We start from the raw sequence: 23339 nt of genomic DNA, 5'->3' as shown, positions 1-23339 counted from the left end.
CCCTTCACATGGAACGTGCCCACACACACACACAGACATGCATACACCATTAGGCATTAACAAAACCCTAAAATATTTTTTGTATCTACTTAAGTTTAACCAACACATGCTTATTCCCTCATAACAAAGGACAACAACAGATTGGAATCCATCGAGTAGGGTCATAATACAATAACAAGTATTTAAAAAAAAACATGATAGATGATGTGTGGAAAACAACCCAACAAACAATGGCTTAGGGCAGTGTGAATGTAAAGACAAAGCACAAGAATCAAACATTAATATGAGATCAAGCACAAAAACCACCAACCATCATACCTACTCAAAGCGCTAATCAGAGACTATCTCAAATCCCATGAGGATTCGGCTTTTTGGGTGTGTTCTTTCTGAGATTCTTTATTGAATAATGGGCTAATATATGTATATATGATAAATAAATGATAGTAAGTTTGAGTGGTGGGAGAGAGCTTTTCATCTCCAAAGCCAACCTTTTCGGTTTTTAGAGTTTAAAAATGGTGATGGCTGTAGTGGGTGAAGTGTTGGGAATGGAACTTGAAATTAATAAAAAGAGAAAGGCATCCAGCATGAAGTGGTTTTTTAGTGGGGCTGAGAAAGATGGGCAAAGGGTACCTGATTGCTCTCTTTCGCTTTCAAATGGGTTTGCATTATATTCCTGGGGTCTAGAAAACCCTGCTATCCTGCAATTCCATTCTCTTTCCGGGTGGTCTCCATGCTCGTCATCTGCCATGTTAGACTGGACTGGAGTCTGGACTGGCCTGGACTGGACTGGACGAGAACCTTGTTAATTTTAAACATTATTTTCTACATTTCAGATGGTCCTCATTGTGAGAATATTCATTGAGAAACAGCTATGGAATGCACAACAGGAATAGCAAACAATTCGCTCATAAAAATATTGACTACAGAGCACCAACATCCAATATATATATATATATATATATCAACAGACTATTTCTTTCTTTGTTAGGGAAAAAAAAGCATGCTCACTCACACAAAGTAAAAGTATAAATACATTAAAGCAGCCGAGAAAGCCAATTTGTGCTTTTAAAAAGAACCATGTTAACATGGAATTTTGCCAAATAAACACCCCATGACAGTACCCATCTCATATTCACAACAATCCACCTTTCTTTAAAATGATCTAATGACAATTAAGTCAAGGTTAGATGTATAAATGCTACAAATCTTTAATGCACAACTTAGAAGGAACATTCCATCAGATGTAAAGTTGAACAGAACCGTTATGAAATTCCAAAACAATCAATGAGTTCATTGAATACAATATAAGCAAACAGAGTTGAGTAAAATTCAGAAAAATGAAGATCCAACAAACAATATTTTATTTTGTTTCAAAACCAGGGTCATCCATAGGATGATGGTGACAAAAGAATAATGGTTACAAAACTGGGATTACATTTGAGTTTGAATGAAGACTAAACTGAAAGTAACAAGTCTAATGTGCATCAAATGTAATCTATGTATTGGAAAATATTGTGTCCACTGCAAAATTTACAAATTCCATTAAGGTAACTTACTGTTAAAACTGTTTCAAGAAAATAAGCAATCAATAGGTCGTGCCGAGCCATCATCGATTAGCAATGTTTTCAGAGTCCGCATAATGTCAAAGTTTGGATCTAGCTTCTGTTGCCAGCCCTATTGAAAATGAAAATTGATAAGTTTTAACAGCTGCATACACATAATAGTTCATGCATGACAGAAATGTATGTACAAACAACGCACATATTGCTCCATTAAAAGTAGAATACACATAAACCTTGTACTTTTCTCACACAAAACAAATGAAAAACCAAAAGTTCTCCTGAGCTTTTATTAAATCTTATGCATGCAAGAGTATGTCCACATCGCAATAACCACAGTGCAATGACCATATATTCAGCATCCCTGAGACTTGAAGTCCCTGTTGTGACATCACAACTTATTTTATATTGCTTTTAGCATTTGCCCACTAGAAATTATAGTTTCAAGGTTATTTCATGCTAATTGAAATTATTTTTTTCTTATGAAGAATACATTTTTTTTAGTGCAAGAACAAATTATTAGATGTTGAGGAGATGTCTAGGAAAGGCCTTGAAGGCCATAAAAGAGAGTAACTCGGATTGTGAAAGATGTAGGAAGAAGGAAGAACATCAAGAAGAAAATAACATTAAAGACAGATGAAAACTATAGAAATATTAGCGTTATAATAGACACAACCCTTTATTTTAAAAAAAAATTATGAAGGTGATGGCAAAAGCTTACCACCTTGATGGTTGTTATGTAGTAATTCAATCACATCCTTGGGCAAACTCAAAAGTTAACACTCAAGATCAAACCATGCAGAACCTCATGAAATGTGCAAGCTCAAGATAAGGGTTGAAGTTAAACTGATTGAAAGTAATGAAAACTCAAAAACAAAAGAATACTGCTAAATTAATCTGATAATGAGTATATCATTTTCAAAAAGCAAAGCTGAGAAAATTTATGAGAAATCAAGTAGAGCAAAATAGCTTAAAATCACAAGTAAAATATTATAATGGCAATGAATCTTTGGGAATCACATCTATGAAGCAGTAATGCTAAACACATACGTATAAAAAAAAGGTATTAGCATGAGCAATTGAGAAAAATAAAATAAAATACCTCGAGCACCATAATAGTCACCATCACAGTGCAAATATTGCCATCAATATTCACTTTATGCTGTCGAACTTGTTCAAGCAGCTGCTGAATGCACTCAACTGGATGAAAAATGTCACCTTGAGGAGTTCCCCAGAATGTGAACATTCTATCCAAATCCTGCAAGCAGTAAAATGAATAAAAAAAATTAAATATCCAAAGAAACTACAGCTGAATGAAGGAGATTACCTTTCTTGACGCTTAACTTTGTTAATGGACAAAACAGATAGAAATAATAATATTTAGCAATATTAAATCACAAGAAAATAGGAAAATAACACAAGCCAACAGCTAGCAAAATTTTTTGGCAATCATAATTTAATAGCCTAGTAACCCTGAATATTATTCCTAAGCTTGTTGCAAAGTTTATTGAAGCATGCAACTTCTAACCTGTTCTCTGATGAACTGTAAATGCAACAGGTTTAGAAAATCAAATATAAAATACCTCAATAAACGCCTGTGGATTCGGACAATTTTGGCGCTTCGATAACCTTAGTGTACACTCAGCAGCGGTACGACCATCTCGAAGAGCAACCGCCTTAAAAAGTTCCAATAAATTGAGCTGATCACTATTACAAAGCTCAACAGTCATGCCCACATCAAGCAAAATAACATGAGGCTTGGCTCTGAAGAGCCTTCTGGTTGACCTCCTTTTCTGTGGTATCCGGACAAGAATGTTCCCTGGATGCATATCTGCATGGACAAAATTGTCCACCTAAAAGAAAACTAGTGTCTTAGAGCATAAAAGTGTCATATATGAACTGATGTCCATTGAGATTCAACCGCAAGACATACACAATTGACCAATATGTTTATAAGAAAATAAGTGAGAATTCGCAAACTTCAGTGGCTAGGCTGCTGCATTTCATATTAAGCAAGAAGACTATGTGGCATGATATCAAACAATGCATCCTTTACATAAAGGTTCAAAATATATTTTTAAAACTCCTTTAAAAGAAGACAATAACTTATATATATTCATAAAGTCATCCAGAAAACTGAACCAGCTCCTGGCAGTTATGGCTAGCCTCAGATCTTGTTGGCCTTTATGGTACCTTCTGCCATGTGATCACTGGTTATAATTATTGCATGCCTCGATCATACAAATATAAAACTTTACTCCTCTAATAAAAATGGTGTAAATAATCAGATAAGAATAAGAAACATACCAAAAGCATTTTTAAGAGTGCATCCGTTCCGATACGTGCAAGGCCTCTTTTAATGTGATTATTTGTTCTAGAATTGTCAAGGTATGCAGAGACACTTTCCCCTTTTTCAAACGTCTCCACCAAAACAGCAGGATGAATGAGCGGATAGAGGGGTTTAGGGAAAGATACATTCTTTGATTTGCGGAAATTGTAAATAAAACGGCACAAATGAACAGCTTCCCTTGCAAGATCGACTTGAGACATCATGAAAACAGCAAACTGCCGCACACTTTCATCCAACCTCAACCAGTTCAACGCAGGAATAAACCGTGAAATTTTAGCAACAAGATTGATAATCACAAAGTCCCTTCTTATTGACTCGCCAACACCAGGATGCCTCACCTTTACTGCAACTTCAATTGGGTTTTTCAACCGTTGATTGGGATAAAGAAATCTCAAAGAGGCCCGATGTACTTGGGCAATGCTGCCAGAAGCTACAGGTGTCTCCTCAAAGTTTTCAAAGATATCAGTTAGTTTACGATTAAATGCCTTCTCAATTGAACGTTTACTATAGGCAAAGCTATGAGAAGGTGCTTTTGAGTGGAGCTTTGCCAGCTCTGTGCACAGATCATTTGGGAAGAGATCTGGGCGTGTTGCTGCCCATTGACCCCATTTTATGAAAGCCGGGCCTGCTGCTTCTAGAGTATGATGGACAAGGTGAAGCCATGTCTTTCTAAATTTAATACCAAACATGTCCACAAATGGAGCCATTGCAAGAGCAGGTGAAAACAAGATTGCCAGGAATGAGATTCTGAAGAACAATACAACACCCTCTATGATTGAGTGCACAACAGAAGAGAGAAACATACGGCCATCTTGTACTTTCATGTAAAAATCATCCCTCAAAGAGAGACAACCTCCATCAGCATAAGCCCTCTGAGCACAAGTTAACTCCCCAATGCTCAAAGCGACTATACCAGGAACCAGTTTGAACCTAGTGAAAGCCAAGCTCACGGCATATGCAGCCATAGATAGTGGTGTGAAGCTTCGCCTGCTACTGAAAGAAGATAAATGGCTAAGCCTCCTCCATGCCAACTTAACATAATTGGTCCTACAAGAATTGTCTATTAGATGGATACTGAGATTCTCAACAAAGTTCCTCTTGTACACATTAGTTTTCTTAAATTTGTATCTTGGCATCAGACTATGCCCTCTGCGAGGGACCTTGAAAGGAAGAACAAATCTTTGCAACAAGCAACGCAGTCCAGCTCCAACAAGTGCCCCCTGATTCCTTACTTGTGTGGAGCATGATTTCTGTTTAGGTTGTAAAATGTAGCCCGTTCTATTTTTCTCAAATGCCAGCCCTCTGCATTCAAAACAATTAAATTCTCAAATGCCAGCCCGTTCCCATTCACTAGTCTCAACCAAAAGTTCAAGTTTTCTGCTACTGATTGCTGGCTTTTCATCATATGTTTATATGTATAGATTGCTAACGGAAATTAAACAAACAGGTATCCATGAAGAATTCCTTCAGAAAAAGCTTTGGTGGAAAAGAGAAGGAAGGGAATAATAATAATAATAATAATAATAATAATAATAATAATAATAATAATCAATTCTAGTATTAAAACAAAAAAGAACCCTTAAAAAAAATTCCAAACAACCTCAAATACCTAGAATTCATTAAAACCTATAGAAATCCTAGACAAAGCAATGAGCTAAAAAGCAAGGGTCCAAAAGTTCAACCTTTCAGCTAGTGATCGCAAGCTTTCAAGCATATACAAATACATAAAATGTGTGCATATCGCTGATGGAAATCAAGCAAACAGGTATCCACTAAGGAATCCTTCAGAGAAAGTAGGGTAAAAAAGAAAAGGAAGAAAAAAAAACCCAATTTTTTATCAATGCAATTGTGAAAAACCCTAAAAAAAAAAAAAGAAGAAGAAGCTCCAAACAACATCAAATACCAAAAATTCATCAAAACTAAATAACAAACTTGGATAAATCAATGGAAAATAGTAAATCCACCAACATTAAAAAGAAAGCATGAAGAACGAAATTAACAAAGGGCAAAAAAAGGGGGAGAGAAAGACAAAGTACCTTCCATAGATTGCAAGAAGCCGAATCATCGGAAACCCTCATAAAACATCAATAAAATTGGTAAAAGAACAGATAGAGAGCAGCTAATGCGGAGATCGAACCTCCACCTCCGAGAGATTCCACGATTTGGCGGGCGAATAGAAATAAAACCCGATGAAGGCGTGTGCTCTCTTGTTTGCAGGAGAAGTAACAACGAGGGTTTATACACGAACACGAACGTTTATTCCTCGGCGTCCAAAAGCTATGCCTTCCGATAAACTATATATTGATTCTAGTTTGAATTTACTAATTTCACTGATTTATTTATTTATTTATTTATTTATAAAAATTCTTCTGGCCTACCTTGACATCTTAAAAACTTTAAAGCTAAAATATTATATGTATATATTGTTAATGTTCCTTAAAGAACAAGAAATTATTTACTAAAATAGCTTTTGAACCAAAAATAAAGTAAAAATTTGAATAAAAATGAATTATTTATTTACTCTTTTCTCTTTATTTGTTAAAAAATAAAATAAAAAATTATAAATTTTGAAAATTAATTTTCAACTATAAAAGCTTTTTTTATTCAAAAAAAAAAAAACTATAAAAGCTTTTAAGCATATATGATTTTTATATGTGTAAATTAGCAATTATCTAGTTTTATAGTGGCGTGCAGGCAATTTCTAGCCATCAATATTCTATGTTAAAATTTTCTTTAACATATTAAAATAATAAATAATTTTAACATTAAAAATAGTTTTTTTACCTATTAAAAATATTAATATAGAGATATTTTAATAAATAAAAATATTAATTATTATTGTTAATTAAATATTTGATTAGAATATTATGTTAATAGATTTTTTCTAAAGAAAATGGTCAGACCACAAATATGCATACACATATATACATAGAAAACATCAACTACGGATGTTTGTAGAATGTCCGTTGTTGAGCACAGTGTCAATTAAGATGTTACATGTCCTCAGTTGAGTATTGTATCAATTAAGATGTTACAGTAAAACATAATTAAGTGTTAGTTGATGATTCATCCTCATATATATATATATATATATATATATATATATATATTAATACAGTGATTATATAATTAACAAAATGATGAGAAATAATAATATTCCATGGTGCTAATCTTATTAATTTGATCAGTGATTCCTCATTTTGTGATTGGCTGGTTTGGAGATTTCAAACTAAAATTGGTGACCATACACTGCTTAATTGCGTGTTGTGCCCGGGCATTGTTCACCGCTGGGTGCCAGTATTTTTTCAACAATACGTGGCCAGATTCTCACGAAGTGTTTCTGATGGGCATCCAATGCACGCTTGAATTTGCTCAAGATTACTCTACAATGGCCAGGAAATTTATTACTTTCTCTCAGTATGTTTTTATATTGAATGATTCTTGATGGGTCTGTGAGATATCACTTTGTGGTCTTGGATCTGTAATTGTTGCTGATTGCGAACATATTGTTCTGGTAAATTAGAAAAGAATTTCTAATAATTAAACTCAGTTGGAAAACCATACTATGAAAGAATAAGAATACAAGGAGAAAGCCAATGGAGATTTTTATGTTTAATTTGGCTAATTGGGTCCCCAGCAGAACAGGTACATGACTTCCCTCGGGCTCGGGCACTCTTCAGACTGCTCCTTCATCCCTTCTACTCGTTGTTGTTGGTTTGTACGAAAGGAGGAAAAGGAGGAGAAGGATCCCAGATGACTCTTTGTTTGTTGGTGCAGAGATCCCAAGGCAAAGTTCCATCTGCAAAGGCCTCCACTGGTCCTTGAGCGCTTCCACTGTACTCATGCTCGCTGCCACAACAATCCATGAAGCCCTGCTTGCACAACCCATATCTCTTCTATCTGTACACTGTAGTAGTTGCACAGCACTACGAGCTAGTGTTTGCGCTTTTGCAGCAAACACTGGTAGTGATGGTTGATGTATGTGAGGAGTTTGTGGAGCTTATATAAACATACATATATATATGATAAGAGTTGGAATAGGACAAGAAGGAAAACAAGTGCCTAAATCAGTAGCTGCTGGTTAATTTGGTTTTGGTTGGCTCCAAGAACAAGTGGCTGTTTTGTTTGCTTGTTTGGCACAATGTTACTGAGAGTCACTGTTGTTGCGATTGGTTGGCAGTGTGTGAACCTGAGCCGCACCACAATACATCACATCGGACTTGGTACGCAGTTTTGATAATGTCTTGCTCAGGGGTGTGATGAGTGGATGGACCCAGAACTAGCTTTTCCATAAGCAGCACTGAATCATCCCAAATGGACAACCTCTCGTGCTTTTGTCGGCACCTAAATGCACAGTGAATGAGATGCGGTCATTAATTAATTAATTAATTATATATATGAATTTATTTTCAGATTGTATATGTGTCAAAGATCAATGTCTAAATGCCAAATTAAAGCAGCAGCATCGAATTCTTTCACCTATAAGCAAACAAAGAGCATTCAGATAAAGATTATCATCAAGCAGTGAACTTAAAAAATTTACAGGGCGTATTATATAATATGATATTTTTGGATTACTAAGTCAATTCAGTCAGCAGGTTTAAAAACATTGGGAGGTGATATGGAGGAGGAATAGGTGCACAACTGCGGACGTGAAGACTTGGACTCTGAAGTCAATTGAGATATACAAATTTGGAATCCGGGCGGTCCACAAGCGCGTAGTTGCACCAGCTGTGCCCTGAATCGACCGAGCGGGGATTGACTTGCGCGCATGGAGTGACCGGTGATGGCGATCGGGGGGAAGTCGGAAGGGAAGGTCTTTGGTCTTTTTCGGATGCCTTTCTGGCAGAACGCCGCCGGCAAGGGTGGAGGGGGGGCTTCCTCGTCTACTCAGCAACAGCACCCGCCGGGACCGCAGGTAAGGGGGGCCGGGAGCAGCTCTGTTTCGTCCATGGCAAAGTCGCTGTTACCCACCCGCCGCCGGCTCCGGTTGGATCCTGCCACTAAGCTCTTCTTCCCATGTGAGTTCTTTGTTCATCCTCTCTTCCTGCTTGTTTTGAGAAACTATTTGAAATGAGAGCGCTTGTTTTGGTGTAAAGTTTTGATCTTGTGAGTTGCTACGTTGGCAGTGAGTTTGGATAGTGTTTATTTATTTATTTATTTACTTTTTATAATGAATATTCATGAGTTCAGCAGGGCTTTGGGTGATGACTTTTGATCAAAATTGAACTTTGTGCGTAGATTTTTGGTTATTTGTCTTCTGAGTGATCCGATGAAATTGTAAAATTGATTTTTTTTTTTCATGATGTGGAATTCTCATAGTTTGTCATGATGTGGAGTTTGCGATCCATTTTACATAGGAAATTTTGAGTTTTCAGCAACAAGTTGTTTCTTTTTCCTTCTAAAGGTGTGCGCTTGAATTAGATCTCATTCTTTTACCTTTAGTTGGTATTGTTTGTTTGAATGTATTGTACTGGAAGGCTTTGAATTTATAGCGTTGTGGATTTGCTGTTTACTCATTCAGGAAGCATATAACAAATAGTCTTTAAATTAAGTATAATGACTTCAAGGGTGTGGCATTGCCAACTTACTGGGGTACTACTATGTTTCGCTTAAGTTATCTTTTTAACTGAAAATGGAGTTACTCTGTACAAGATAATTGGATAGTTTGGGCAAAATTGTTTCACAGTTTTTTATTTTTATTTATTTTGGAGTTTTTTTTCTTCTTCCTTCTTTGTTTGGCTGGGATTGAGATTGATCTGTTAGTATTTCCCTCCTTTTCTAATGTTTATTTAATGCATATTGTGAAGATGAACCTGGTAAGCAGGTTAGGAGTGCTGTCAAGATCAAAAATACCAGCAAATCTCATGTAGCATTTAAGGTATTTATTATATTCCACATTCTTTCATGTGATTTGTGAATTTAAGGTGCTATTTCGATCCATATCTTTAAAAATCTTTAAATGCGCATGTATTTCTATTCAAAAAGTTAGAGCACAGTCTTTCAATAAATTCGAGGTTTACCATCTATATATATAAAAAAAAAAAGTAGAGCACAATGTGGAACCACAAGCCAAAGAATTTATTGAGCACCTTACACGCACAGGGGGCTTATGAAGGTAATCTTTGAGATGGAGGTACACAAGGCACAATATATGTGCTCACCATTTATAGCATTTAAACAGTTTCTGCTACACTGATATGCATGTCACTTTTAAGTTGCATATTTTTTATTTTGTATCTAGCTTCTTTATATCTTCAGATTATTTTCCTTACTTGATCTCATTGAACTTAATTTGACAAATTCAAATGGATGATTGTAGTTTCAAACAAATGCACCAAAAAGCTGTTTTATGCGTCCTCCTGGGGCTGTGCTTACTCCTGGGGAGAGTATTATAGCAACTGGTATGTGCACCTCTATATTGTTAATCATTGGTTTGGAGAATGGAAAATTTTTCAAGTACTTATTCTTGTTTACATTTTTTTGGGTAGTTTTTAAGTTCGTGGAGCTTCCGGAGAATGATGATAAACAAGACCAGAAAAGCAAAGTTAAGTTCAAGATTATGAGTTTGAAGGTTGAAGGACCTATGGAATATGTACCTGAACTGGTGGGTCTTTTATTTCATAGTTTGGTGAACTTACGGTGCTGTTTGCTTGTAGACAGTTTGTGTGTGTGTGTGCGCGCACGCGCGTGGGCATGCATGTGCCACTTGATTATTAAGTCTGAAGTTTTTCTTGTTCATCTGATTTTTTTGTCTTGCCTGTAAGTGTTCAGTTATTTTTATCTATGTTACAGTTTGATGATCAGAAAGATCACGTTGCAATTGAGCAAATTCTGCAGGTTGTATTCCTCGATCTCGATCGCCCCTGCCAAGTAAGCCAAGCAATTTAGCCATTGCCAATATCTTAGGCATAATTTGTGATATGTACTCTTGAATGCTAATCATGTTTTCACACGTTGAAGAAATTGGAAAAATTGAAGCGTCAACTTGCTGAGGCCGATGCAGCACTTGAGTCTCGAAAGAAACCTCCCGAAGACACTGGTACTCGGATTGTGGGTGAAGGCCTTGTGATTGATGAATGGGTAAACCACTTCATATGTTTACAGAGTAGTTACCCTGCTATTCCTTTTTATTCATGCCTTAAATTTTCCGTTTGTCTCTTATCTCATCAGAAAGAGCGAAGGGAGAGATACCTAGCTCAGCAGCAGGGTGAAGGTGTTGATTCACTATAGAGCTGTTCCTTGTAGTTGTACTTGTTGCAAGACAATACAATATGAAGTTTTTATGTCCAAAAAATATGACTATCATTACAGGATCCTTCAATGTTAGTAATAAGAGAGCATATGTAAATGGATTGAATTGAACTTCAGAGATTTCTGTAACTTGATTTTTGTTTATTCTCTGCGACTCTAGATAGTTTGGGTTATATCTGGCTATATTTATTATAAATAAGAAATAATACCATTTATCTGAAGGTATCCAATTCTTACATTTACATCACTGTGAGTGGTATAGTTAACTTATTTTGTTGGGTTGAAATAATCTCCTCTGTGGTCAAATCCGGAGAATAATGTTTTGGATGATGCTTTGCCAAATTCCAAAAACTGAAATCAGGTATGAAGGCAACGTTAGAAGCGAGAAAGAAACAAAAGCAAAAAAATATAAAAAGAATGCATGTGGTCCTACACCGGTGGCACGTTGCGACCCAAGCATGCTCCTCAGTTGATACCGAAAGCTTGATGCTGTAAACAGTGTCCAGGGGATAAACTAGGGCCGTATAAACCAGATAAATGAGGGCGAATTTTGGTGAGCTTTCAATACCAGCAGTCCTCATATCAATGCATCTGTGGGTTTTCATGCAAATGGTTTCATTCTTTAAACCACGGCCATGTATGTCTGCCAGTGTGCCTGGCTATATAGAGCTCATCATCATCTTCATCTTCATCATCCAAACACTGAAAGGCATTGAAACAAATTCAATTGTTTTTTTTTTCTTCCTTATCCTGTGAAGGATGAAACTTGCTAATAAAGCATGCATAGCTCTTTCTTCTGTAGGGGCTGCTCTTGAGCTCAAAGAACAACTGGTCAAGCCTAAGCCATCAGCTATGAAGAGCAAGTGGGCAGCGATCGGTTCTCCAGGCTGGTGGTCTCCGACCTCTGATCACGCCATGCAGAGCAAGAGTCCATCCGAGAATAACTCCAAAACCAAGTGCGTGGCTGCGGAGGAGTCCATGAGGATGGTTATGTACTTGAGTAGTTGGGGGCCTAACTAACCAGCCACTGCGTCTTGCATGAGAGATGTCTCTTATGCATGGTCTTGCCCACAATTGACAATCCTCGGAGCTTGGATCTTCACAAATTTCACTAAAGGCAATCCTAAAGATTCAGAGCAGAGCATCCAGCGGCACAAGAGCTGAAACCTGACGTGCTAGTCGTGCATGTACTAAGAGGCCAATGTTCAATAAGCAGCAGAGATTCACACTGAATTTGGAGATATGAGTCATACGATCACAATTGACATCAATTTTCCCAAATAACAGTGGGTTTTCCCAACTTTGTGAATGAACTTATGATATGTTTTGCTGTCTTAATCTATATTCTAGTTAATGGTAATGAAAATAAGCTATTGTGAGTTCTCAACAGAAAAAGATCCGGGCACAAGATGATAAAAGTAGTCAAAAGACATCTGTTGGAGTTGCAGGCATGTAATATGCACTACAGTCATGCAACCAATGCACAAATCACAGAGCATCTCATCATTCATTGCATGTATATTTACATAGAGAAAACAAGAACACAATGCCTGCCTTGTGTTTTTTTCTCTTTCCCTTCAAGTTCTAGCTCATTTATCGCTTGATCTTTAAATAAAATCAATACAATCTTCATAATCTACTGATAGAAAATGCCAAGATACACTCGAATGCTGCTCATAATTCCAAACCATATAAAAACCTGCCTCCTTTGCATATCCAATTCCTATGAGACAGAAACAACAAGCAGACAAGCACACAGTGCCGATGACATATATAGCTCAACGTCCTCAGCATCATAAGCCGCAAAATTCAACCATTCAACAATCAAATGGTGTCTGGAATGGGAATATGCTGGACACCATATGTTTGCAGTGACTTGTTCTGGACAAGGAGAACAATGCCACACTTGGAGCGGTTGAAGCCCTCCCAAAGCGAGAAATGGACACTCCCTGAGATGATCTTCTTGGCAGAGACATCCTTCACAGTGAGCAACTTCTCACAGCACCGAACAACATAGTCGTTGGTCAGGAGACGGCCCCTGTTCTCACCCCGTTCGCAGTCTGTCACTATCCTGGTCTCATACAGCACCACCATTATGTCGGCGCCATTGCTGTCTACCTTCGACCTCAGTGCCCCTGAGAAGGAGACCTGCAGCATGTTTGGTGATGGCTTCTGGAACGTTGCCTGCATGATTATGCAAAGCTGAATTATAGCCAAGTTCATCAGGCTAAAACAATGCTCAACTACAACAACAAAGCATACTACTCTCAGTGAACAACTCAAATGTTCTTCTTGGCAATCATTGGTTAATTGTAACAGATCAAACTATGAGACAACAATTTAAGCAATAGGAAATCATATTAGAGAAAAAGACCAACAGAAGTCATGATAACCATGTTCTCAGGGGAAAGAAAAGATTTTGCTTTTATTCATCCCAAAAAACTATGGACCCAAAACCAAAACAGAGAAGAATGAACTATTCTACTACTTGATGCCTTATATGCAGAGTGAATGAGTACAATAAACACAATTACGAGATTAGTCGAGTAATCATATAATAAAGAGAAGTAAAATCTATTTAGTCATTTCATCGTTCTTGTTAAGTTGCTAAGCTATTAAGAAATAAGAATCAATCACCATATATACACAATTATGAGATTCTACTTATAATCACATATCAAAGAGAAGAGAAGCAAATTCCTTGTTGAAATCAAAATCAAGAAGCACAAATGCCAACATGTACTCAAGAAATAAAACGAAGAGGAAGAGGAGGCAAGGCAATGCACCTGCATGGTTGGAGATGGGAATCTCGGAGCAGCAAGTGCTGCATCAACAATGGCGGCCTCATCGGTCCCCATGCACTGCGCCCGGCCATGAACCACCACTTGTGGCGTATACAGCGTGTCCAGCCGCAGCGAATCAACGAAAGCCTTCTGCCGCACCGTCCAAACACTCGATCCAAAGGGATCCTTCCACCCTCTGTAATCCCAGTAATCCACATGCCAAACCAGGACGACGACGGGGACCTCAAGTCCAAGGTCCCCACGGCCGAGGCGGGTGGCAACAACCTCAGCCTCCGGTGAGGTACCACAACCCTGGGAAGAGAAGAACTCTACAAGAACCGGGCCTCCGCGGCGGAGTTCCTCGGAAGTCTGGTCGGCGATGGCGTGGTGGTCCGGGGAAGGCGCCTTGTAGGAGGTGGTGGATGACGATGACGCACCGCGCCCAAAGCAGGTGAAGAGCTTGGGCGCCATCGTCGGGATTGGAGATCGCCGGAGGGTTTCGATTCCGAGGACGAGAAACGAAGAAGAATGAAAAGAAGAGGCTCAAGAAGAAGATGAGCGTAAATCGAGTTTTTAATTTGATCTTTTTCGTTGAGGATTTGGTATATTATCCCGCGGGAGATGGTTAACCAGCCGTTACTGATGACGTGGGGGAGAGAAGCCGTTTCTGAGCACGCAATGGAATGAAGCCAGGACGGCGGAACAGGATAGGGGAAGGCAAAGAGATGGATGGAGGCGAGTGGTACATGGCGGAGGTGGCGGGTGACCTTGTCACGCCTTTTCATGCAACGCTGGTAGCACCTTAACCGTACGATGGAGTTCAATATAAGCCACGAATATTGATGTGCAGATCAATGGAGCGATGGGGTGTGCGGATATTCGTCTCAGAGGAGTTGTTGGTGAGTAGACTGCTAACAGTAACTGCTTCTGTTTGATTAGGCTCATGATTTAGTAATTTAGACATTGGGAATTTAGAAGTTAGACAACAATTATTTATTTAGTTATTTATTATTAAATCAGATATTATCTTGCAGAGAAACTATGTATATATATATATATATATATATATATATATATATATATAAAACTATGTTTCTTGCCTCCCTGACCTTGGATCTCTTTATTTTTTTTATTTTTTAATTTATTTTTTGATAAAGTGGATAAACCACATGCATTAAAGAAAAACAACAAAAAAATACAACAATCTTTCCACTAGATGTGGAAACAAAAAACAAACAAAAGGAGGAACAACGGGTCTTCTCCTAACCCAATCACACAACAACTACTCCCGACTAATTATCTGAGCCACTTCGGTCGCGGACTCCTCCTCCACCCCTTCAGGACGAGATCCAGAGAACTATAAGCTGCGTTTGATCAAGGAAATAGAATCATCCAACTGCACTCTCAAACCCTCAGGAGCTGCAAAGAACCAAGATAAAATCATATGATCAGTCCTCATTTTGGATCTCTTTAGTCCTCCCTGATTTGTGGGTGCGACTCTAGTCCTTTTACCAATGAAATATTTTTATTATAGTAATTTTTTTAAAAAAAAATATGAATAAACCATATGTATTAAAATAAAAAATGAATAAGAATGTTATAACCGGGGTTTACTGTAGATTGCTATAGCTCATTTATATAGATTTTCAGCCCAATACTGTAGCAGCCTGATCCTGTAGCAGTCCGGTTCTGTAGCGACCTGTTCTTGTAGAAGCCTAGTTTGGTAGAGGTCTGTTACTGTAGCAGTCGGATACTGTAGCGGCCCGAGTTCTCTTAAAACCTTTCTTCTTCTTCTTCTTCTTCTTTCCTTGCTTTGGCCGAACCCTTCCCATTTCTTATTTTGTTTCCGGCGAGGTTTTCCGGCGAACCAAGCATCCTTTCTTTTCCTCCCTCACCCTTGAACTTGGTAAGCTTGTATTTATGGTTTTATACCGTATTTATTCTTGTATTTTCCTTGTTTTAGTTTTTAAACCTAGAATTTCTCCATGGATTTGCATGTTTATAGGTTTAAATTGAAGCCGTTGACTTGATTGATCTTGTGTGAGAATGCTTGTGATGAAATTTCTTGAATTGGTGTTGTAAATTTGGAGAAAATCTTAGTTTAAGGGCTGGTTCTACTGTAGCAATTCCGAGGTTACTGTAGCACCGGCAATATTTAGTTGTTTCTTTGATTTCTTTGGATTACATTGAAGCTGAAACCCCTAGGAATTCATTGATAACCTTTAAACCTAGTTTTGAGCTAATCCTAGGATCGAATTAGGGTTGTTTGTTAGAAAACTTAGGGTTTTTCTTGTTTGTTTTGTTTTTGTTAAATTTTGTTGTGTTTTGTTATGCTTTGGCAAGGAGAAGAAGTCTTGGCTCGAGGCAAAGACTTAGCCGAGGAGTAGCTTGCGAGGAAGACAAATTGCCGATCCGGTGAGTGGAATTATTTAGCATAGCTTTATTAGAAGAATGCCAATAGCTATATATATATATATATATATGCATATCATATTTCAAGTAAGTTTTATTGATTTATACTTGTTTGGTATTTTGGTGAATGATAGCTCTTATTGAGAAAATCTTGGATGTCTCTTTTGGCTTTTGTTTTGTTATCGTGGAAATTGTGATTGATATATGTATCCATGAGTTTGTGAAATCTTTATTTTGTATGAAACTTGAGATTTGTTATGGAAATCTTTGATTTGGTGAAATCCTAGGCTTGAAACAAATTTGGAATTGTTGAAAAGATAGGATTTCCTTGTTGCTTCTTGTGTTGGGACTTGCAAATTATTTTGTATTAAAAATTTGGGCTTTGCTTATGTGTTTATCTTGTTTCCGTGCAAATGACCGAGGTATTATTGATTTATGATTATGGATGGATATTGTACTCCGAGTGGAGTTATGTTTATTGTGGTGATTTGTTCTGGTGATATCCTAGTGCAGTAGGCGGTCTCCACGGCCAGCCTGTTGAGATGGCGTGTTGACCGGGTGATTACTACGAGGGCCAGTTCAGGTGGGAGTGTAGAGCCCTGACTGGATATTTATCGGGTAGCCGGAGTCACCAACTGGTGAACTGATGGGTCAACGTCAAGGGCATGAGTACCTTGGCGGCTCTGAACCTAGCCATGGTCACGACGAAGGTTTAGAGAGTTTTCTAGACCATGTTATGTTGGGTGAGTGTTGGGTATTATGTTTGTTTCAAAACCATGTTTTATGATTTTTGTGTTGTAAACCCTAGTTGGGGTAAAAAGGGTTTTCTTGGTATTATTATGTTGTTTTACTCCTTTTAAAGACTTCTATTATGCATGTTAAAGTTTCTAAACTAGTATTATTTTGGTAAAGCATGTATTTTGATGATTTGTTATTATTTTTATTGTTGGTGTATTTTTCTGCTAAAGTTGTGCTAACCTCCCCTCACTGAGTAACTTGAGTTACTCATCCCTCTTTCTTCCTCCCAGTCTGTTGTAGGTAGTAGGTGTGACTGTGTGGCAGCGTACTGGGCATTTACTACTGTTCTATCATCTGTTGTATTTCCTTCAGTTCATGTATGTTGTTGTTGTCATGGAACATGTTATAAGACCTATGGATCCACTAGTGTGTAGAAAACTTGTTGCATGGTTTAGTATTTAAATACTCTTAAACTTCTGTGTATTACCATTTCCTACTGTTGTTAGGGTTGTTTCCCTGTGTATTTTGTGAACCTCTGTATTTTCTGTATCCTACTTTTGTTGTTATAGTTGTTGATACTATCGTTGTGTAACATTGTTCATTTCTACTCGGTATCTGCAATATAGATATATTGTTGAATTCCAGGTGTATTGATCAGCCTTGCGGCATCTTGAGGGTTGAGTGGCGGGGTATCTCTCCTCGGGATTGCTGCGGTGATTGTCGCGTCCCGTGGGCCCGCGGGTCGGGGTGTGACAAAGAAAAATAAGGTACAAAAACCAGTCCACTATTTGTGGAGTAAAAGAAAAAAAAAGAGGAACAACGAGTCTCCTTCAAAACCCATATCACCCACAAAAGCTACCCCATACAACCGGCCTGTGTCACCTCAAATTGCCATAATAAAAATTGCCATAATTTTTATTATGGCAATTTGTTGAAACATAAGATTATGATATAATAGTCATCTTTTTTCACACATATATATATATATATATATATAATCTTTTTATTTAATTATTATCAAAATTAATTGCATGCTTCTTATTTAGATTCTTGTAAAACTCTCTCTCTCTCTCTCTCTATATATATATAAAATGATACTTGAAAAAACGATCTTATCAATATAAAAAAAAAAAAAACGTTAATTTTGTCAATCCTTACGTTTCTACCGCTAGTGCAAGTCAGGATCACATCTATAATTTTGAAGAGCTAAGCATCAGAGGTGTTTGAAGTTTGAGTTAACTTAATATATTTTTTTGTTCCATTGTGTTTTTCTCCTCATTTTTTGTGGGCTTTTGGTCGTTTTTGTATCCCTCTTTTATTTTTTTTTATATAAAATTAGATAAACCATAATTTTATTAAAAAAGAGAATAGAAAAAAGGTATAGAACAAGAAAAGAAAAAAAAAACACAGAATAAAAAAAGAAAGAACAACAATCTCTCCTATAAATGAGTAGGAAAAAAAGAAGAAAAAAAATCTGGACAGGAACAACAAAAAATAATAGGAAAGCTGAAATGGTGAATACTAACGACTAGTAGCAAAGGCCTACCTGAGCTAAGAAGGGAGCAGGAAACTACTCCTGGATTAGATTGAGCTTTGAATTGCCTACAAAGTTTGCTTCTCTTACGCTTATGAAATTGAATAAGCGCTTGATCCACTGAGATGCTTCCATAATAGATTGTTGCTATGGCTCGGAACCATAATAGTCTGATCCCTCATTTATTGTTGTATCTATTTTTTTTTAAGTGAATAAACCACAATTTTATTAAAAAGAAAGAAAAAAGGTACAAATCTAAAGAGCAAAAGCAAACGGAACCAAATAATTGAGAAAAAGACAACAAAGCTAGATAGTAAGTCATCACTAGGAATAATGTGCTTCTATCAACAAACAAACAACCCAAGAGACAACACAAGAAAAAAAAAACAACAACAAAATTGGTCCAATTAAAAATTTTAAAAAATAAAATCACAACAGAGAATGTGCGTGTATAACTAACGGAGCTATGATTGCCAATGAGAAAAAGAGCTAAAGAACTGTCGGAAATCTCATCAAATTCATGACCATAATAACAAAATAACTATTCAAATCAGCAAGCACTATAAATTGTCCATATAAAGGACAAGCCTTTAGCCTGAGAAAAGTTCACGGGGAATGATGCAAGCAATGCCACTAAATTATGTTTTTATAGAAGAAAAAGGCAAGCTGCTGGCTACTATATTATGTTAAAAAAGGGAAAGAAAAAAAAACATTGTTACAAGCTGAGCCCCATGATCAGAGGACAGCCAACAACAGTTAGTTTGCTTGTCTGATAGTTCCAACGGTAGTGGGCTTGCCATTGCCCATCTCAATGTTGCCGACATGAACTTCATCGTCTCTAATGAAGCTACCCCAGAACCAATGGCTCTTCCACACAATGACCATTTCTTCAATTGGCACATTCTTGGTTTCAGGGAGGAACAAAGCAACGAAGATTGTCATGAGGACCACCCAACAACCAAAAAAGTAAAAGAGTCCAAACTTCATTTGACAGAGCATGGCAAGGAAGACCTGAGCGATGACAAAGGTGAAAAACATGTTGACAGCGACATTGATACTTTGGCCAGCTGATCGAATCTCCAAAGGAAATATTTCACTGGGGACCAACCAACCAAGGGGACCCCAAGACCACGCGAAACCAGACACATAAAGGCAGATGAACAGCACCACTGCTCCAGCATAAAGCTTAGATAGATGAGCCTCTCCGCTTGTACCGAATTTGATTGCGATCAGTGTTCCAACAATGATCTACAACATAATCATGCTTGTTATATGGAGCATGCATAGCAAAAAGTTCACTGCTAACGATTCTTTATATCTGGGATACTATAATTGGATGCAATGATTTGAACTCAAATGAACTGATTCCATATATAAAACAAGCACACTACATTCTTTGTAGACGGGGAAACGAAATTAATTGTTAGATGTGAAACCTCTGGTCTAGACAAAAGTAGTTCTTCATTGAATTGAGGAACAGCTAAAAAAACCTTACTTAATGTTTTGATCTTCTTCACAACACAACAACTTTCTCAATAACTAGAAAAGAACAAAACATATATGTTTTGAGGTATCAGTCTTCCTTATTGCATGATTAAGATAAGACTAATAACAAAACAGAGCATGCCACCACCATCTTAAGAAATTCACAAGGAATAGAAAACATTAGCAGTAACGGGTTGGAAATGATACCTGACAAATGAGCATCTGTGCACCTCCAAACAACAAGAGCTTCCTCCGACCGAGTTTGTCAACAGTGAAGATGGAAAGTAAGGTGGCAAAAACATTGACAAGGCCACTGATGACGGCAGACATAAGAGATGCGTCAGAACCAAATCCAATAGTCTTGAAGAGCACCGGGGCGTAAAACATGATAACATTGATGCCAGTAAGTTGCTGGAAGAACGGGATGAGGATGGCCATGGTGAGTTGGGGTCTATACTTCCTCATGGTTATATTCCTCCAAGGATGCTCAACAGTTTTGGACTCCTGACTCGCCACTAAAAGGTCATTGTACTCCAACTTAATGTCATCAGTGCCACGAATTTTGCGGAGCATGGACTTAGCCTTCTCTTCGTGGCCACGGTCAATAAGAGAGTTAGGAGTGTCCGGAAGGAAGAGGGAACCAAGGGTGATGATGCCCGCGGGGACAGCAGCAAGTGCAAGGCTAACACGCCATCCCCAACCTCCCTTGATTTTGGCAACACCATAGTTGATAAGGTTGGCGGCAAGAATGCCAATGGTGATCATGAGTTGAAAACCAATGTTTAACATACCACGAAGCCTGGCAGGAGCCATCTCCGAAAGGTAGACTGGCACAGACTGTAACCAACCATAACAGTAACAAGGGCTATCAAATATCTCATTTTCTCATTGATGCTAAGAATATCTCTGATTTCTACAGGATCAATACAACATTCTAACAATGGCAGTGCAGTAAACCAGTGAGTAGATTTTGTAAATGAAAAATCATCCAGCATAATGATCATCAACAAATAATGATCAGTCATGCGCATTGCTCAATATCAACACGACAATTAAATCAATTTGGAGATTCCAGAAGTGGGACCACAAGGGACAAAGAGGTTTCATTTTTCTAATGCTAATGAATGAGAGAGAAAGGTCCTATTCAATTAATTGTCCTACATGGGGAATAAACAAACTACTTTTGAAGGGTAGGAAAGTAAGGCATTTGTCCATGTGGAAGACAATTAAAACATGGAACCTACCGGGTTCATTATCACAGGTTGACCTGTATTCCATGTTCATAAAAGTTATGTCTCTACATCTAAATAAATAATAATAAAAAAAATACATCTGTCTATTCCCTTTGGATGTTGTGGCCCAAAAATGTCAGAATTACAGCAGGAAATGGTGTTTGTAGGAAATAGCAAGAACCTATGTATAATGAACAGCAAACATATAATCCAAGAATGGTGATGTTGTTTTATCCTTCAGCTCTGCAGGAAGATAACTTATTTTAGAAATATAATTACTAAATAAATGGAAGAACTGATAAAAGTTGATGTCACTATGTTACGTAATTTCTAAACCAAAAGTGAACGGTTGGTGGACTAAGAATAGTAAAACACATGATTTATGACAAAGATGGAACAACAAACAGGAGGGAAATAATATGGAGTTTGATGCTGAAAACAGCTGGGTTATGGTCCTCTCTCATCATAAATTAAAACCTATCCATTCACATTAAATTGGGGATACATAATTCATTAACACACTTTAAATGTCTCCTCGGTAACATAAAAATTTCATCCGCGTGCTTTAGAATAGTAATACTCCATGAAGAAGCAGATAAAATCAACACTCCACTGTGACTTGATTGGGACCAATTCCCAAAACTCTTTAGATAAAACATTAACCCAAAACGAGATCTTCTTTTGTTTCAATACAAGAATAAAAATAATAAAATGAGAAAATTTCATTTCATTGATAAACTATTCTTAAATGGTTATCTTCCAATAAAATTAGCACTTTAGCAGATAAGAAGGGGGCCACATGAAAATAAAGATTCATCCCATAATAACAAAAACCATTATCACAAATTATAAACAAATCATCGACTAAAAAGTTTAGTATCTTGTGCTTTTTCAAACTCCAAATAATACACATTCAAAAAAGAGCATCATACAGTATACTGAAGAGGAAAAGTCAAGCAGGCACAAAAGCCCTTCTTTTTGTTAATAATAATAAAAAAAATCAGATCTTAAAATTCGGTGACAGCAAAACCTTTTGTTATACCTGATTGGCGAAACCAACGCCTATGCCAAGGAGGATGCGGCCGAGGATGAGCATGAAGACATTCACAGCGCCACCATTGATCGCCGCGCCGATCAAGAACGTGATGCCCCCACCAAACATGGACCATTTTCTCCCAAGGACCCTCGTAACAACGCTGGCAAAGAAGGAAGCAACCAGCGCCGCAAGGTACAACGACGAAGTGAACATCGTCAGCAACTGTGAATCAAACTTACAGTACTGGTTTGTGCTCTTGTCCGCCTTCTCCTTCTTATAAACGCTTGGGAAGAACTTTAACAGAAATGAGTCCATAGATGTCACACCACCTGCACAGAAACCACATCAAAAATCTAAACTTTAAGATAAATGAAACATCTCTGATGGAGTTTTCATACCAGATATGCCGATATCATAGCCAAAGATGAGGCCTCCGGTTGCTGCAACAAGACATGTCATGAGGACAAAAGCTGTCATCTTTCCAGGGTAGTCCTTTCCTCCGGACGTGTTGACGATCGCACCGCCCGCCATTGATGGAGATCAAGAGCTCAGCACAAAGAGAGAGAGAGAGAGAGAGAGAGAGAGAGAGAGAGAGAGAGAGATAAGACGGTCGGAACTGGGACAGGACAAAGGAGAGAAATGGGGGGTATAAATAGAAGAGATTTTGAAATGGTGAAATTATTATCTTGTGAAGGGGTAAAAATGACTATTCCTAAATTATATTCCAATTTACTGAAATGTAGAAACATGAAAAAGAAGATATCTTCTGTTATAAATTGAATGGATTTATCTTCATTCTTTGCTAATACGGTCACATTTTTTTAATGCCTTATAATTAATTATGGGGATAAAAAAATACAGGAAAATATAAACATTATCCTGAACAGATAACTTGCGGGAAAAAAAGGAAGGTTGAATTTTTTTTTTCTTATTTATTTCTGAATAAATTCAGCATT

At 37.5% G+C, this 23339-nt stretch overlaps 5 protein-coding genes and 1 long non-coding RNA gene across 6 annotated transcripts; 3 read left to right on the top strand and 3 right to left on the bottom strand.

The window, feature by feature from the left end:
- Positions 1 to 1338: 1338 nt before the first annotated feature.
- On the bottom strand, positions 1339 to 6202 carry LOC120266700 (probable serine/threonine-protein kinase abkC). The gene is made up of 5 exons (XM_039274348.1): positions 5946 to 6202; positions 3867 to 5211; positions 3143 to 3412; positions 2662 to 2817; positions 1339 to 1674 (listed from the first exon to the last, which is right to left on the bottom strand). The coding sequence occupies exons 1-5, from the start codon at positions 5972 to 5974 to the stop codon at positions 1570 to 1572; spliced, it is 1905 nt and encodes a 634-aa protein (XP_039130282.1). The 5' UTR covers positions 5975 to 6202; the 3' UTR covers positions 1339 to 1569.
- Positions 6203 to 8544: 2342 nt separating this feature from the next.
- LOC120266702 (vesicle-associated protein 4-2-like) lies at positions 8545 to 11307 on the top strand. The gene is made up of 7 exons (XM_039274349.1): positions 8545 to 8930; positions 9720 to 9790; positions 10232 to 10313; positions 10401 to 10516; positions 10705 to 10782; positions 10873 to 10992; positions 11083 to 11307. The coding sequence occupies exons 1-7, from the start codon at positions 8696 to 8698 to the stop codon at positions 11140 to 11142; spliced, it is 762 nt and encodes a 253-aa protein (XP_039130283.1). The 5' UTR covers positions 8545 to 8695; the 3' UTR covers positions 11143 to 11307.
- Positions 11308 to 11630: 323 nt separating this feature from the next.
- LOC120267807 lies at positions 11631 to 12550 on the top strand. The gene is made up of 2 exons (XM_039275489.1): positions 11631 to 11872; positions 11966 to 12550. The coding sequence occupies exons 1-2, from the start codon at positions 11701 to 11703 to the stop codon at positions 12181 to 12183; spliced, it is 390 nt and encodes a 129-aa protein (XP_039131423.1). The 5' UTR covers positions 11631 to 11700; the 3' UTR covers positions 12184 to 12550.
- A 265-nt stretch (positions 12551 to 12815) lies between these two features.
- Positions 12816 to 14504, bottom strand: LOC120267548. Its single transcript, XM_039275228.1, has 2 exons — positions 13950 to 14504; positions 12816 to 13347 (listed from the first exon to the last, which is right to left on the bottom strand). Exons 1-2 carry the CDS (start codon positions 14415 to 14417, stop codon positions 12988 to 12990), a joined length of 828 nt encoding a protein of 275 aa, XP_039131162.1. The 5' UTR covers positions 14418 to 14504; the 3' UTR covers positions 12816 to 12987.
- Positions 14505 to 16306: 1802 nt separating this feature from the next.
- Positions 16307 to 17670, top strand: LOC120267941. The gene is made up of 2 exons (XR_005538632.1): positions 16307 to 16361; positions 17387 to 17670. It is a non-coding gene; the product is annotated as an uncharacterized LOC120267941 (long non-coding RNA).
- Positions 17671 to 19191: 1521 nt separating this feature from the next.
- LOC120267105 (sugar transport protein MST3-like) lies at positions 19192 to 23001 on the bottom strand. Its single transcript, XM_039274808.1, has 4 exons — positions 22782 to 23001; positions 22390 to 22712; positions 20323 to 20952; positions 19192 to 19878 (listed from the first exon to the last, which is right to left on the bottom strand). Exons 1-4 carry the CDS (start codon positions 22912 to 22914, stop codon positions 19387 to 19389), a joined length of 1578 nt encoding a protein of 525 aa, XP_039130742.1. The 5' UTR covers positions 22915 to 23001; the 3' UTR covers positions 19192 to 19386.
- Between the last annotated feature and the right edge of the window lie 338 nt (positions 23002 to 23339).

Source organism: Dioscorea cayenensis, chromosome 8 (assembly GCF_009730915.1).
Source record: "Dioscorea cayenensis subsp. rotundata cultivar TDr96_F1 chromosome 8, TDr96_F1_v2_PseudoChromosome.rev07_lg8_w22 25.fasta, whole genome shotgun sequence".
NCBI classification, from domain to species: Eukaryota; Viridiplantae; Streptophyta; class Magnoliopsida; order Dioscoreales; family Dioscoreaceae; genus Dioscorea; species Dioscorea cayenensis.
Note: the sequence above shows the minus strand (reverse complement) of the source record. Positions and strands in the feature narration are given on the sequence as shown.